The sequence below is a fragment of the Camelina sativa genome, chromosome 7 (assembly GCF_030686135.1).
Source record: "Camelina sativa cultivar CO46 ecotype springtype chromosome 7, ASM3068613v1".
Classification (NCBI taxonomy): Eukaryota; Viridiplantae; Streptophyta; class Magnoliopsida; order Brassicales; family Brassicaceae; genus Camelina; species Camelina sativa.
Genome location: NC_141886.1, coordinates 15,054,377 through 15,067,584, shown reverse-complemented (window position 1 = coordinate 15,067,584; position 13,208 = coordinate 15,054,377). Strand labels below are relative to the sequence as shown.

At 35.2% G+C, this 13,208-nt stretch overlaps 1 protein-coding gene and 1 pseudogene across 2 annotated transcripts; both read right to left on the bottom strand.

Annotated features, from left to right (window-relative positions):
• Positions 1 to 3,730: 3,730 nt before the first annotated feature.
• On the bottom strand, positions 3,731 to 6,710 carry LOC104701011 (putative UDP-glucuronate:xylan alpha-glucuronosyltransferase 4). Its single transcript, XM_010416632.3, has 3 exons — positions 5,842 to 6,710; positions 4,571 to 5,031; positions 3,731 to 4,369 (listed from the first exon to the last, which is right to left on the bottom strand). Exons 1-3 carry the CDS (start codon positions 6,629 to 6,631, stop codon positions 3,890 to 3,892), a joined length of 1,731 nt encoding a protein of 576 aa, XP_010414934.3. The 5' UTR covers positions 6,632 to 6,710; the 3' UTR covers positions 3,731 to 3,889.
• A 1,480-nt stretch (positions 6,711 to 8,190) lies between these two features.
• On the bottom strand, positions 8,191 to 9,775 carry LOC104701010 (protein argonaute 2 pseudogene; annotated as a pseudogene). The gene is made up of 2 exons (XR_015560873.1): positions 9,169 to 9,775; positions 8,191 to 9,002 (listed from the first exon to the last, which is right to left on the bottom strand). The product of XR_015560873.1 is annotated as a protein argonaute 2 pseudogene (transcript).
• Positions 9,776 to 13,208: the final 3,433 nt, after the last annotated feature.

Below are 13,208 nucleotides of genomic sequence, written 5' to 3'. Positions count from 1 at the left end.
CGCTTGAATTCGTGAGATCCGCGGGTAATTCACATGCATTTCAATAAATTATTTTTTCTAATATATAAAATATATTTAAAGATTAAACTTAATTTATATTAATAAAGCTATGTGATAATGTTTTTAAGAATAACACCTCTATTTTTTTTTGTTAAAAACACAACCGTATATAACTGTAAATAATAAATCAAAATAAGGTTAGTTAACTAAATGTGTCTGAGCTATATGTATAATATTATTACTTTTATTTTTTATTTTTATTGGACTGGATTTTCTAAATTTTAAAATTTCTATAAAAACACTATAACTACAGATTTATATATAATTTTTAACTACATAGTTATCCAAATTAAAAATATATAGTTATGTCATTTCAATTGGTGATCATTAGTTTTTTTAGGCAAATATAGGTATTGTTTTTAGCAAAAGAATAAACGTTGAGCCAGTTTCAAATGATCTTCGATTCTTTCACCATTAGAGCTTTATAAAATTATTAGAAAGGTAACATTATTTATATTTCTGAAGATATGATATTAAATATATATATTTTTTAAATCTCATAATATAGTTATATTATTATATTAAAATACATAGTGAAATTAATTTAATTTAGAAAATATGTAAGAGTAATATTTATCAATTTTTGAATAATATTAACCAATTTTATAATTTATAGGAACAAAATATTGTGTATATAAATGAATTGAATAGGCAGTTGACAAAAAAAATAGCAGTGGCAGTTTTATGTAATATTATAGAATATTAAGTGCAAATAATTAATTGGGGACAAAACTCTCTGGCGACGACACATCAGTTTTATTTAAGAGAATGCTTTTCTTTTAATATATAGGAGATTTTTGAATAATATTTACCAATTTTAGAATTTATAGGAACAAAATATTGTGTATATAAATGAATTGAATAGGCAGTTGACAAAAAAAAAATAGCAGTGGCAGTTTTATGTAATATTTTAAAATATTAAATGCAAATAATTAATTGGGGACAAAGCTATCTAGTGACGACACATCAGTTTTTTTTAAGAGAATGCTTCTTTTTTAATATATAGGGGATAACCAAACAATAAACCATGACAACTACATCGACCGACACCAACCCATGCATCGATCAACACCAACTAGGGTTGCATCGACCGCCACAAGCTTGCATCGACCGACACCAACAATGCATCGACTGATGCATGCTCGACAATGCACGAAATCCCAAATTGCATTGATCGACGCTTCCACATGGCATCGACCGATGCTCCTAGGTCAAATCGCGTTGTCCTCGCATTGCATCGACCGACACACAAAGTGCATCGATTGACACACTTGCCAAGCATCTTCTTCCCCGAAACTCCTTGCCGGATCTCTATTCCTAAACCATCAAAACACGATCCAAAACCAAAAAGAAGCTTCCCAAGGTCTCAAGTGACACATAAACACTCTAACGAGCCAAGGAGTCAGCCACATAACACAGAAATAAGATTAATCAAAGAATCTCAAGCTTAGATAAGCCATGGTCCTGCACTCACCTTTGCCAAGAAGATTCTGACCCTCAAACAGGCGGATCTACACTCCTATCAAGTTCCTACAACAATCCCAGAACAGATCTCTCCAAGAACAGCCAAAAATCTCTCAAATCTCTCAAAACTCTCAAGAACACTTAAGAACTTATTTTTCTCTTTCTTTTTCTCCAAAAACGGCCAAACTCGGCCAAACCTCGATTTCCTACTTTCATACTGGATTTCAAAGTTTTCCTAATCCAAAACGCAACGTTAAACTTAAACTCGTTCGAAAACTGACCTTGCATCAACCGATGCACTTCCTAAACCAAAATTCCAGTTTGTGGATGTTACAGTATCCGAATTTTTTGGATCGGTTACGGTTCAGATAATCGGGTAAAGATATAACGCCCAAGCCTACTTAAAACTATATTTGGAGAGGATGTCAAAAGGTAAATAGAACCTAACTACACGTCTGTTTCAGCTTGTGTGTGATGACAACTTGCTTCGGTAATTTATTATAATTGTTTACGTTGTCTAGCCGTTGGATTAATCACATAACAGAAGGCCATGTACTTGAAGGTAAATAATTAGCATCATGTTCAACCAACCAACTACTCAGAGAGCCACAACTTTATCCCATGCCCTTTATCTCTCTCTCGTTATCTCTCTTTCTCTCTCTCTTGTAATTTCTGTTTAGGATGTATTTTGGTAACAAGAGAGTTATACACACATAATTGTTGGTGTAGAAATTGGCACCCACGACATACCGACCTAAACCAAAAACAAACTGGATAATCTTCTAATCAGATTAAACTGGGAAATCTCGGTTTAAGGCCCGTTAAGTGAACTACCGGGCAGAAGCCCACGAAGGTGGCCGAGCTGACCTTGCTTTCATACCAATCTCATCTTCAAGCCGAGTTCATGCATTCAAAATAAAACTTGACAAGATTTAAAGAAGTTTGACTTATCTTGTAATCTAAGTATTTCATAAAAGAAAACTGGAGTTTGTCCCCTAGGCAAGACATCCAAGTAATAATACATAAAACCCTAGTTTTTCAATTGTTATTGATAGAAAACCTAACTTATTCTTCAACAGATTTTAATTGTACTTTGATTTAAGTTTTTTGATCTAGCTTTTGAGAGAGATTATTAAGTGAATTTGTTTCCCTATTCAAACAAATTCATTATGTGAATCCTAGATTCAACAACACCCATATATGGCATGGTTCAGAACATCATCAATTCAAGTAGAAGATAGGAATAGAATTGTTTGAAGATGAAGAAGGTGTCCTCAAGTAGCAAAGCAAACGAGTGAAGATGATGTAATCACACAGACAACAAGGGAGTCACAAGCACATGAGTAAGCTTTCTGAACCGGTTTAGTTTTGGTTTAGTTCTTGATACGATAGAAATGCATGATTTAAGACTGCGTAGTGGTTGATATTCGAACTCGAATAAGATTTTATTAATATGTAGATGAACAATTGATTTGTGGTTAGGTTTACATGGTTTGAAATTAAAAATTGATTTCGGTTCGTTTACTTTAGAAAAAGAAAAAAGAAAACAAAAACTTTACACACACGATGATTTTTTTTAGAGATAGGTGCATTTGTTTTAAAACCATCTGCTCTGGCTGATTCTCACATAGTTGCTCATTTATTTAAAACAAATAAATAATAATAAAGAAGAGAGAAATTAAAAAAATTAACTAGAGAGGTGAGAAACGATTCTCAGTTGAACAACTATTGAACCGTTTCTCGACACATGTCACATGGTTATTAGTTAATTCTAATTTAATCTATAATCATATCATATTAAAATTAGTAAAATAATATATATTGAGAAACTTATCTGAATTTAACCGTGGACATGCCCTAAAAACCCACAGATATTAGACACACGCGAGCATCGCAAGTTTGTTGCGAGTGGGCGTGGAATAGAGCCTTTTGATTGGCTAAAAAGGTGTAAATAGTTGTGTGTCCAAAGCAGAAATGATCAGGAGAGAATGGAGAGAATTAATGTCCAAGTTAGTACCGCCGAAAAACTCAAATGCATTTCTTACTGCACCACAATATTCCTAGCTCGAAATTATATGATATCACTAAATCACAATAGTGACATGTCTGCTTAAGAAAATTGAAATTAAAATTTTAGAGATTTCATTTGCTATCTATCACATCTCAATCTTCTCGGACTTGACATGGACTTTTGGAGCCAAAAAAATTTAAAAATAGTAAAGCAAAACCTTTCTTGAATTTAGAAGGTTCTTCATTTCTCTGTTCCCAAGTGTCCTTAAGAGTTTTTTTTTTTTTTTTTTTTTTTTTTTGAACAAAGTGTCGTTAAGAGTTAAGACTCCAAAAATCCAAAAAACTAAAAACCCTCTCACTGAACAAGAAGGTTCGTCTTCCTAGGATCTCTCACTTCAATCTCCCAATGTCTATCAGGCAAACTATTGTTCTTAGCAATTCCTCTCCACTTCTCAATCCTCTTCTCCATATTCTTATCCAAACTACAATAACCCTTCAACTGCTCTGACATCTTGTCATATACTTTCCACCATTTCTTGTGCACCGAATCGCTCGCAAACAGGCGTCGTGCGCTCATGTCCCAATTGCAGTCATAGTCTCTATAACATACCCATGGCTTCAATCCCAAGTAGTGCACACCTTCTAGATTCTCCGGAAGATCATGTGGTCTCTGATTTTTTTCGTCGAAGTACTTCATTGTATTCACGCGTTTCGATAACCTGTGCCACCATACAAATATCTCATTGAGGAATCCTTGGTCTCCCCCGTTGTATGACTCGATCTTGAACGATTTCTCTATTAGATCTTTAAACATACATGCCGATGGCTCGAGAACCTGATGCCAAGAGAACAAAATTAGTATATGTTTTTTAGGCAGAAATTAACATTTTTAACTAATTATATTCAAAGGATGTGATGCATGAGTTTTTTCAATATTAAATCTAGCTTTTAGGCCAAATACGTCATATTAATTACGTTTAAAACGTTTTACCAAAAAAAACTTTAGATATTTTAAAACAGAATTTGGCTGTATTACCATGATTCCGGAGTTGAATAGCACTTTGTCGTTGCCTGAGGCTGAGAGTTGTGGATAGTAGAATAGATAATCAAGTTTCTTGAGGATGATGAAATCTGCGTCTATGAACACAAGTTTATCGTAGTCAGTTACTTGCCACACACGTAATTTGCTATAGTTCCACTCATTGTAAGAGTCCTTTTTCGAAAACGGACTGCGGATTCTGTCGATCAACCGTAGATTCCATCCCGCAGCACTGAGACCGATTAGAGACCTGTTGGTTATGGTCTGATCATGGAGGAGAATCATGTCCTTATGAGATCCTGATTGTCTTATGCTTTGCGCTAAGGCTATTGCCCCACAAACATAGGATTCTGAAGAGTGTAGTACTGTCACATAGGCGACTCGTAAGCGACGAGGTAAGGCTATGGCTGCCTTGGACTTAAGATTGCCTTCAGCTTTTGGTCTCCATGCTTCTTGGCCTGTAAATGATAATAGTTTAAAAGTTACAAGTGAGATAACGAGTAAGGATCCTTATATATTTTGATAAATGAAGGAATGAGAAAAAAGAGTGAGACGAGGAAAATTTGGTGAACAAGTAGGGTTTGTGGTAAGCAGGTATAAGGTTGTTGAGGATAAGCTTTTTCAATCCGATCCCCACCTAATTGTTTTTAATTTAAAATTGGATATAATTAATTATGATTATATTTATAATATCTACATATATACCTTTTTCTGGTTAAAAATATGTACATATTATATATATATATATATATGTTTCCACATTGACATATATACATTTAAAATTTGTTGTAATGAATATCTTCTAAGATTTTAAGAAAAAAAAAACAAGTTTATAATGCCATTTAAATATGCAAAAAATAAAAATGTACTTAATATTACGTCAACAAAACTATATCTGCATACTGTGAGGCACGATCTAATCGCACCAACCATTAGTCTCATATTACTTTAATTACCAACTTTTCATTTTCATTTAAAACAAGTACGTGTTAGCAATAATGATCTACCAAAACACCTCTCCAATAGAAACTTCACCAAGAAGAAAAAAAAATGCATATTAATTACATATAATGATTTTTTTTTTGACAATTAGTAATAGTAAAATGTGTATTAGAAATTACTTAGAAGGACTATTATCTACCTTAAAATAAAATAAAATAATAATTTTGAGATAATATGTCACAATACAAGATTATGAAAACTATATATATATATTTTTTGTCGAATATGAAAACTAATATTTAAAGAGGGAAAAAATTATAATTTACCAAGTTGGGCAAACGGAGGAGCAACGCGACATGAACCAACAGGCATGAGAAGCTTCTGCTTCAAACTCGGGATATAAGGCTTATACACCCAATAATTCTCAACGCGCCTAACTCGCTCATCGCACCTGAAGATCTCATGCATAGGTCCACATGAGCCGATGAACACAACGTACACCGTCGAATCAACCCTTCTCATACCACTCTGGACGGCTAGATTCGCAACGGCCAAGTTAACCTGAAGCCTAAACACATCTCTCAGCCCTTTACTCTCCGACCACCCATCGCAAGGAACTCTAGCAACGATGACGTCCACGTCAGCATCAGAACCTTGTGGCTGAGGGAGAGGGATATCGGGACAGTTAGAAACTTTCTCATCGATCCACTCGGGGTAAAGACTCTTCCAAGTGACATTCTCCGGTATAGGATCTAGCGAAACGTACACGTTCTTTAGTATCAAAGGTCCACGAGCCTCGTAGCTCTCGCGGTCTTTCTCGTCGATGTTGAGGAAGCCAACTCGGAGCTTCTTTTCGGGTAGATAATCACGGATGAGTCGGAGCCATTTCGGGTTTTTGTTGACTTGAGGCGATGGTAGATTAATCTGTAACGTTGAAGATGATGAAGTGATCCGTAAAAGAGGTTTAAAAGGTAAGATCAAACCAAAAAGTGACAATGAGATTAGTATTAGATAGATCATGAATATTTTCCCTCGAGAATTATGGGTTTTTGTCCCCATTTTTTGATAATTATTCTCCTGCGTCTCTCTCCTATACCTATAAGTTTGTACACGCATTTTTATGTGCAAGGATTTAAAGCTTTATATGCACACTCATGTATGTTGCAAGGGCTCATTTGCATGGACGCACGTTGGTGTGGGAAAGTCAATATGTCTCTCTCTTTTATGGTTGGTTTGATTATGTTAAATCCCAATCAGTAATAAAAGTTTGGTTCACAATAATGCAAATAACAGAAAAAAGAGAAATATATATTAATTTGTTTTTTAAGGACATGTTTTATAAAGAAAAATATCATATCAATGCATGTTTACATTTCTTGAAATGGGAATGTATTTGACCAATCCATGCTACAATTCAAAATCATAGCCGTTTCATTATTTTATAATTCTATTGAATTTCACAATTTATAGGTAATATTATCAAAATTAGTAACTTACTATAAAGTTTTATATAATTTTTCAACTGTTATGAATGGTTAACAAGTTGTGGTGTTTGTGGTTGTTTCTCCACTCAAGCGTCTCATGAAAAATCACTCAAGCACTTCATAACTTGGGTCATCCGTAGAGACTAGTCCGGCTTTCGGCATGAGATTCCCCCAATTGTAAGAGAATAAAAATGCTGTAATTTTTTTGAAAATATTATATTCTGTAAGTTATTAAAAATGTAGAAATTTCTTTTACAAATTAAGTAATATATCAAAAACATATATTTGAAAATTTTCAGATATTATGTGTAAATTAAATTTAGGATAAGAAAGTAAGTAATATATAGAAGCATATATAAATACAATTTATAACTTATAGTAAAAGAAGTAAAAATTGGCAATCTGAACAAAAATGTTGTAATTGTTTGAAAAATATTATATTCTGTAAGTTATTAAATTTTAGAAATTTATTTTTACAAATTGAGTAATATATCAAAAACATATATTTGAAAATTTGTGCAGTTATTATGTATAAATTCAATTGGGATTAGAAATTAAAGTAGTAAATAGAAGCATATATAAATACAATTTATAACTTATAGTAAAAGAAGTAAAAATTGGTAATTTGAACAAGAAAATGACACACATATATCTTTCCACTTAAAGATTGAAACTGATTTTTGAGTTTTGTGGAAATAAATCTAAGTAATCCTATGAATGGGGTCTCTCCCACGTTGACACGCCAACATGTCACCTTTAATATTCCATTTATTTTTTAAAGATTGTTTTAAAGGCATACATTAACTCGTTATTTCTTATTAGGATAGTAGTACCGGGCGCTACGCCGTGGGAAGTGTTTTTGTGTTTTTTTTTTGTGTGTTTAATTTTAATTTTTTGTGTTTTTTTTTTCTTTTTTTTTCTACTTGTTCTTTTGTGTTTTTTTGTATGTTTGTGTTGGATTTTGTATAGTATTATGGTTGTTTTGATTGTTTACGATGTATTGGAGTTTGTTTGTTTTGTTACGTTGTTATTTTTACTTTATGTTGGTTGTTGGTTTGTTTATGTATTGACATATTCTATTGAGTATATTTTATTTTACTGTATAATTGATTAGTTGGTTTATTTACAAAGTATTCGAACATGATAGAAATAAAAGAAAGTCCATTGTGTGTCGGTCTAATTCAGCAGGCCTTTTTTTATTTTGTTTAACCGTGATGTTTATTTATGGTCCAATTCCCGTTCCACACATCACGCCTACAATTCCTGAACTGACGCATATCAGACCAGTTAAAGTACAACTTCTACTCGATGACTGACATTGCTTTGTGAAACGCCAACACGGAGTAGTCCAAGCACAATGATAAACCTTGTGTCGTGGGCTTCAGAGTATGACGATACCCTCTCGTAGCTGCAATCCCGAAGCGAAAGTCTTCACCAGGCTCAGTCTCACGAGTGAAAAAAGCTTTTACCAACACTGATCATACACTTCGAAGGATGCTCTTTTATCACAACATCCATCCCTTGCAATACATCACGCGGATTCAAAGACGTACTCCCTGTCATGTACTCTTTCAAGTCACGTAGCTTCAGCGCATTCAACTGCTTCATGGTAAACGTATAGCTACGACCTCTCAGCTCTTCAGTTCCCGGGAACTCCGCATTGAATGATCCCGTAGGCAGTTCAGCCGCCCTGAAAATGTTCTTCTGACCATCATAAGCAGTCATAGCAAAGGGAAACTCTTGGGGATTGTCGGTGAACACCTTGTCTCTGACCATAGCTAGCTCAAACCTCGATATCTTCTTAGTAGGATTATCTCCTTTGATTTCAACATCATAATGTCTTATGACAGTATCCGGATTGAAGTTGACTCTAAAGTGATTGACAAATAGATTAACACGCCGCACAACCACAACACCGCCTCTATCAGGTCGCTTCAGTGGTTCTTTCCTATCAATAGTAGACGCAACTTGTACAGATGGTCTTGGATTCATCACTTCAGCAACTGTCAAATTAATATACAAACAACTCTTAACTTATACAAAAAAAAATCACATAAATATGCCTAATGATTCATAAGTTAGTTGCAATCATTTATTTGTAATTGTTTTATGAAATTTTCCCCAATCTCAATTCCCAAAATTGAAGCTATGAATAAATTGAGAGCATACCACCAACGGGTTCAGAAACCACGACAGAGGTGGACGGAGAAGCCGAAGCTGGAGAAACCTGTGGCTTACGACACCAAGATCCCCTACCGGCGCCTCTAGCATGACTTACTTGTGTCACCTGAGCTGGCGGCGGCTGAGGAGCCGCCTGTGGTCAAGGTTGCTGAAACTGAGTCCCACAGCCACCGTGACCAGATGGAGGTCCCCAATGACCCTGGCTTCTGAAATCATGATGCTCACCACGACCTTGACCACGATTACCGCCGTCTCACTCTGTGCCGTGACCACGACCGCGATCTGTGCCGCCATAACTGCGACCACGGTCTCCTCCTCCTCCGTCGTAACCACGACCTCCGCCGCTTCTGCCACGGCCATCACCACGACCACCTCGGTAACCACCACGCTCCAATGGATTAGGATTTGATTGGATCGTACAGGAAGACACTTTGATGAAAACAAAAAAAATTGATTAAATGCAGTGAAGGAGATTGGTATCACGGCGACGAAGAAAATAAATTAAACGCAGTGTTCTGTCCACATAAGACGAATAAAGCTGTTAATTGTTTTAATTAGATAGGTGGTTGCTTCAATATTGAGGCGCTGATGTGATGTGTGAGAACAACACATTGTACTTTTATTATATTCATATTGACATGTTTAAATTTAATAACTTACAAGATACAGAATATAGAATAACTAAAATTTAATAACGTATTAATAACTTTTAAATTGTATATAATTGTATCTATTCTACTTGTTAATTGTATCTATAAATCAATAATTTAAATTTAATTATACTAAATTTAATAAAAGTTTACATAACATAAAATTAATTGAATTTTAATTTTGTATAGATTTCATTATATTACAAAACTTATATGATATGATATTATAATTTTCTCATAATTTCATATACTATAAATATATAATTCGTTAAATCTATAGTATATTTTGAGGAAAATATTGAATAATAAATTATAATTTTTGATGTTAGTTCTATCTATTTTTTTAAGATAATAAAATAAACCTATTTTAATGAGATAAGTTATCTTTTAATAAGCCTTAAACAATGTAACTAAAAGTAAATAAATAATAAAAACGAGATGAATTATTTACTAGAAAATTATAGAAATACATCAAAATGATGGAAAAATATCAGAGAAGAGAAACTGATTTGCCACTGGACTAAGGGAGTGTGGTTTCCCGAAGCTACACCAAAATTTGCTTTTATAACGTGGCTGAGAATGCACAATAGGTTATCTACGGGATATCGTATGTTAGTATGGAATCAACGGGTTGATTCATCTTGTGTTTTCTGTCAAGAACCGATAAAAACAAGGAACCACCTCTTCTTCCAGTGCCCCTACTCGAGTCAGATTTGGAAGAAACTCACATGAAGGCTTCTCGGCAGCCAACACACCACACAATGGGACCAGATTACAGCTCTCATCTCTAGCTCATCACTAGAGCCACACACCCTTTGCTTATACTATGGTATGCACTTCAAACTACGGTACACACAATCTGGAGTGAAAGAAACAATCATAGGCATGCTGAACAGCCTAGACCAACAGCTCACCTCGAGAAATTTATCGACAAGACGATCCAAAATAGGATTATGAAGGTTGTAGTCTAAAGATCGGAAGGTTAATGCGGAATTAACCAAGTGTTGGAAACACTTTGGTTGTAACAGAAAGTTTCAGGAAGCTGGTTTAGCTTGAGAACCGTTGGTTCAATTGAGTCTGGTTTAGGCTTAATCATCCACCAAGACGTCGACACGTTCTGCTCTCTCGTTGGTCACACGCCTGCACGTGTGAGGGTTTGTTAGACGACTCTTCTTCCTTATCGATCAATTGTAGAGTGAGAGAGAGAAGTTGTACAGAGAGAGAGAGAGTTCTGAGCAGTGGCGGATCCATAAACTTATTTAACATGGGGCACAAAATAATTAATCAAATATTTAATTAAATAATTAATTAAAATATACTAATAATAATATTAAAAATCCAAAAAAAATAAAACGTTAAAAGATTGTCATAACAAAAACATATTAAGAAGTCTTACAAAACTATTCAACTATTTTCCATATCTTGAAATTTTTTATCACTACTTCATTTGTCACCTTATATAAGTGTTTTTTTTTAATAAAACAAACCATACAATAATTCAAAAATTGATCACCTATTCAGTTTGTAAAGTAGTTTTCACAATTTGAGGTACACGCCCCCCTAATTTCTCTCCCAACTTGCGATCTCTGCGACAAACTTAGGGTTCTTCTGCGTTTGCCTCTCCGGTCACCGGCGTTCCTTGCCGGTACCGTGAGAGGGCTCCTTGCTTTTATTTTCTCTTTCGTCTTTCAGTTCATTAGCTCCGGCGGTTGTGGCGTGGTTCTGCTCTGACCTGAAGCTCTGGTTGGTGGTGAGCCACCTCGTGGAGAGAGAATATTCGCTAAGGAGTTTAGGTCGCTGTTCTGGTGGCTTCTTGAGGACGGTGGCTTGTGCATTCGGCGTCTCTGGTGGAGCTTGGTGGACCGACCCTCTCTCCTGTGGTGGTTTAGATTTAGATCTGGTTCTCAGATCTTGGTTAGTGGTGTTTTCGTGAGGCATGGGAGCTGCTCGGTCTCCTCATGGCGGCTGTGCTCGTGGCGTTCCTGGATTCTGGTGTAGCTAGCCGGACTCTCCTTGCCTTCTCCCTTTTCAGTTTGGTGTTGAACCAGTCCTTCGCTTCACCACGGTGTTTATGTTTGTTGGTGTCTTCTTTGTTTTAGTTTCAGTCCGGCCAAGGAGTGTGCCTTGTAAATCGACGGAAGTGATGTAGCTTCTCGTTCTTGCATTGTGAGGTGATGATATGCTATTTTGTGTTCTCAATTTTTAATCTTTAGAAGATTAGCATTCTGGTTGTTATTTGGTTAGTTCGGAGAAGCAGCTATTTCGTTGGTTTTGTCTCACGACTCTTGGTCGGTTCAGTAGGATGTATTGTCCGTTTTTAGGTTTAGGACCGGAACAGTGAAAGCCGGAGAGACCAAGCTCTTATGATGATGCGCCTTTGGGTGTTGAAGCTATTGGGACAAGTTTTACATGTCGATCTACAGGTTCTCATAGCTGGGATTTGATTGTTTTCAGTAGTAGTTTTTTGGTTTTCTCTGTGTTAGTATTTGTTTTCGTGTCATTAGGTTATTTTAGGTGGTTTAAGTGATGATCTCACACTAAGTTGTGGTGTGTTATCTATCTTACTATGGTTAAAAAATGCAATGGTTCTCGATTAGGTAGCGTTGGATCCGCCTAGTGTTTCAGGGTTGTATTTGATCAACCATTGCATTTGTTTTGGTCCAAGTCTTTATAGGTGAATGTAATGTACCTTTGATTTGGTTGTAATACTTTGATTAATGGAAAGTTGATGTTGAGCAAAAAAAAAAAAAGTAGTTTTCACAATTTTCATTGCAGAAAAGCATCTCTTGACTGTAGCAGTGGCACCGGGTATAGTCAAAACCAACTTCAAAAGTCAATAAACAAAACTATGCGAAAAACGTTTTTAGACATGTAGAAAGACTTTGATTTAGTTGGGCTTGAATCATTAGTAGGTTTTTAATAGTTGGGCTTAAACCTTTATTAGCTTAATATATGTATAGCTTAAATTATGATACAATTTATATTGAATTTTAGTTTATATTGTAAAAAGAGCTTCCGTCGGACTTCATCAGCACGTGACGCACTAATAATAAGTGTTATTATTTTCTGAACTATAATAATTAAATCCCATGCAAAATTTTATTTTCAGGATTTAGCATGTGGCACGTGCCACACAAACTAAAGCGTATGTCCGCCCCTGGTTCTGAGTGATTGTAACCGACATGTATAAGCTCGAGTTTAGAGCGAAGTATAGTGGATTTCGATGTACCGACGCCGGCGAGACATATGGCTTCACATTGAAACCTGAACTCGTTAAATCTCTTGTGTCGTTTCGTTTTCTTTTAATCTCTTTCTTGTTACTTGTTTGATTTGTGTTTGATCTAGTCTTAAGTTCTTAGATTAGGTTTCACAGATTAC

What these genes read in the sequence shown, in the direction of transcription:
- LOC104701011 (XM_010416632.3), bottom strand. Translation starts at nt 6,631, where the DNA reads ATGCGTGTACAAACTTATAGGTATAGGAGAGAGACGCAGGAGAATAAT. An exon ending in TCCTCCGTTTGCCCAACTTG is followed by an intron (nt 5,032 to 5,841) that starts GTAAATTATAAT and finishes TATCATTTACAG; the next exon opens with GCCAAGAAGCATGGAGACCA. An exon ending in TATTCAACTCCGGAATCATG is followed by an intron (nt 4,370 to 4,570) that starts GTAATACAGCCA and finishes TCTTGGCATCAG; the next exon opens with GTTCTCGAGCCATCGGCATG.